Source organism: Gossypium hirsutum, chromosome A13 (genome assembly GCF_007990345.1).
Source record: "Gossypium hirsutum isolate 1008001.06 chromosome A13, Gossypium_hirsutum_v2.1, whole genome shotgun sequence".
Classification (NCBI taxonomy): domain Eukaryota; kingdom Viridiplantae; phylum Streptophyta; class Magnoliopsida; order Malvales; family Malvaceae; genus Gossypium; species Gossypium hirsutum.
In genome coordinates, this window is record NC_053436.1 from 10,693,017 (window position 1) to 10,696,145 (window position 3,129).

General features: G+C 32.4%; 1 protein-coding gene across 1 annotated transcript; it reads left to right on the plus strand.

Annotated features, from left to right (window-relative positions):
• Positions 1 to 386: 386 nt before the first annotated feature.
• On the plus strand, positions 387 to 2,164 carry LOC107932381 (uncharacterized). The gene is made up of 2 exons (XM_016864354.2): positions 387 to 756; positions 1,611 to 2,164. Exons 1-2 carry the CDS (start codon positions 387 to 389, stop codon positions 2,162 to 2,164), a joined length of 924 nt encoding a protein of 307 aa, XP_016719843.1.
• Positions 2,165 to 3,129: the final 965 nt, after the last annotated feature.

Genomic DNA, 3,129 nt, shown 5'->3' on the forward strand with positions numbered 1-3,129 from the left:
CAAATATATGAGTATCTAGTTTATGTGCGTGATGAAATTCATAAAGCTTATATTAAGGCTGGACCATATCAACCTATTCTTTCAGAATATCTTACTTCCAATTCAAAAAAGCATCCTCGTTATTTTCAACCATCATGGTTTAAACATTTTTCCTTGTTAGAATATTCATTTTCTAATGATATAGTATTTTATTTTCCTTGTTCTCTTTTTAATAGCAATCCAAGTAGTCGTTTTAGACCAATTGCATTTACTTATAGTGGCTTTAGTAATTGTGGCTTTAGTAATTGGAAAAAGGTGCATGATGGTTTCAATTGTGCTTTTTTAAAAAATAAGGAAAAGGATCGAATTCATTGCATAATAATGCACAACGAGCTTATGTAGATTTAATGAATCAAGCTCAACATATTGAAGTATCACTTGATAGACAAACAACACAGCAAATTGCAGTTAATTGTCTACGTCTAAAAACTAGTATAGATGTTGTTCGATGGTTGTCATTTCAAGGGTGTGCTTTTAGAGGTCATGATGAAAGCTTTGGATTAAAAAATCATGGGAACTTTCTTGAATTTTTATCACTATTAGCATTGTATGATGAGAAAGTCGAAGATGTTTTGAAAAGTGCTCCACAAAATACTAGTTATACTTCTTCAACAATACAAAAAGAGATATTGCAAATTTATGCCAATAGAGTTCGTAATGTAATTCGTGAAGAAATTGGTGACAGAAAGTTTAGCATTATTGTGAGTGAAGCGAGAGGCGAGTCAAAAAAGAGAAAATGGCAAGTATTTTGAAATTTGTTGATAAACAAGGACATGTAAAAGAACGGTTTTTGATATAGTCCATGTTAAAGATACTGCATCATTAACTTTGAAGAATGTGATTTTTAATGTTCTCTTGCAACATAGTTTTGACATACAAAATATTTGAGGTCAAGGCTATGATGAAGCAAGCAATATGTATGGGAATTTAACGGCTTGCAAGCTTTGATTTTGAATGATAGTCAATATGTTTATTATGTTCACTATTTTGCTCATCGTCTTCAATTAGCATTGGTTGCAGTAACTAGAGAAGTGGTTGAAGTGCATCAATTCTTTAAAGACTAGTCTAATTTTACTCTGGCTTCTTCCAAACGGCACAATAAATTACAAAAGCCCAAGTAGCTGAAATAACTTGTTTGGTATCCATCAATAAGTTAGCAATTGGAACAAGAATAAATTAGATTGGCACTTTACAACGTCCTGGTGGGACTCGATGGAGTTCCCATTTAAATTAAGTTACTAGTTTACTAAAGATGTACAATGCTACTAGCATGGTTCTTGAAAATCTAAAGAATACCGCTTCTAACTATTCTCAACGAGGAGATGCTCATAATGCATATAATAAATTGAGATTTTTTAAGTTTATTTTTATTTTGCATATAATGAAAGAAGTTTTAGGGGTTATTGATAACATTTTTCAAGCTTGGCAAAGCTGTTCTCAAGATATATTAAATGCCATTAGTTTAGTTTGAACAACGAAAGATTTAATTCAAAAGTTGGAAGATGATGGATGGAATGAATTGTTGAAAAATGTGATATCATTTTGTGAAACTTTGGAGTTGGATTTTCCAGATATGAATGCTCAATTCATTGTGGTTCGTAGTCATAACAAGAAGGAAGATGTTACAGTGGAGCATCAGTATCGAGTGAATATATTTTTTGCTACAATAGATACTGAGTTGCAAGAACTAAAAAGCATGTTTAATGAACATGTTGTTGAGCTTCTCACTCTTACTACAACTTTAGATCCCAAGGAGTTTTTCAAGTTATTTGATATTGATAAAATTTTCATTCTTGTAAACACGTTCTATCTAGAAGATATTTCTCATCAAGAGAAAAAATGTCTCCCATATGAGTTGAAGCATTATGAACTTGATGCATGTAAGCATCCTGATTTGAGAAAAATATCAACACTTTCTAAACTCTGTAAAAGCTTAGTTGAGAGAGGAAATTCAGTCATGTACCCATTCGCTGACAGATTGATTCATCTTATATTGACTCTTCCAGTTTCAACAACATCCTCCGAACGTGCTTTTTCTGCTATGAAGATTGTGAAGACTCGACTTCGTTGTAAGATAGAAGATGATTTTTTAAGAAGTTCTTTGGTTGTGTACATTGAGAAATAATTTGCATGAAAATTTGATATAAATGAAATAATTGATGATTTTTGTGAGGTTAAGGATCGAAGAGTGCAATTCAAATAAATTTTAAGATTTCTTTCTAGTTTATTTTTATTTATTAAATTATTTTTCTTTAATTAATTTTTATTTTTAAATTTATTATTTTTCATTATCTCGGCCCCCCTCTTGAAATTTCTTGGCTTCGCCCCTGACCCCATTGCATGATAAAAATCAACACATTAATAAGTGATATGAAATAATGTAATTTATACAAAAAAAATCATATAATAAAGCACAAATTTGCATATTTTATAAATTCATGTCCATTATTAGCATTGAAGCAAAATCCACTTAATTTATTAGGGATAGAGCTGATCATGAGCTGGGCGGCCCGGCCCGGCCCGAAGGCCCGCCCGAAAAATGGGAGGGTTTGGGTAAAAATATAGGCCCGAAAAATGGGCTTGGGAAAAAAAACGGGGCCCGTTTAGAAAACGGGCCGGGCCTCGGGTAAGAGTTTTTTGGCCCGGGCCCGGCCCGGCCCGGCCCAAATTATATATTAATATACATATTTTTTATTTTATTTTTAATTATTTTAAATTTTTAATATAATCATTTTTTATTATATTATTAATTTGTGTATTGTTTTAAGAATTGTTTTAGTATTATTTTTATTTGTTTTAATATTTGTTTTTATGTTTTTAAATATATTTGATTTATTATATTTTTAAATTTTTTTATTTAATGAAATAAAAAAATTTAATATGAGCCGGGCCGGGCCGGGCTCGGGCTTAGTAATTTTATTTTGGGCCGGGCTTGGACAAAATTTTAGGCCCATATTTTGGGCCGGGCCGGGCCCGGGCTTGGGCCTAGTAGACGGGCCTAAAAATTTGTATGGGCCCGGCCCGAACCTGGCCCGACCCGGCCCATGATCACCTCTAATTAGGGATTACTCAAGATTAATATAATTATTA

What these genes read in the sequence shown, in the direction of transcription:
- LOC107932381 (XM_016864354.2), top strand. Translation starts at nt 387, where the DNA reads ATGAATCAAGCTCAACATATTGAAGTATCACTTGATAGACAAACAACA. An exon ending in TATTGTGAGTGAAGCGAGAG is followed by an intron (nt 757 to 1,610) that starts GCGAGTCAAAAA and finishes TGGATTTTCCAG; the next exon opens with ATATGAATGCTCAATTCATT.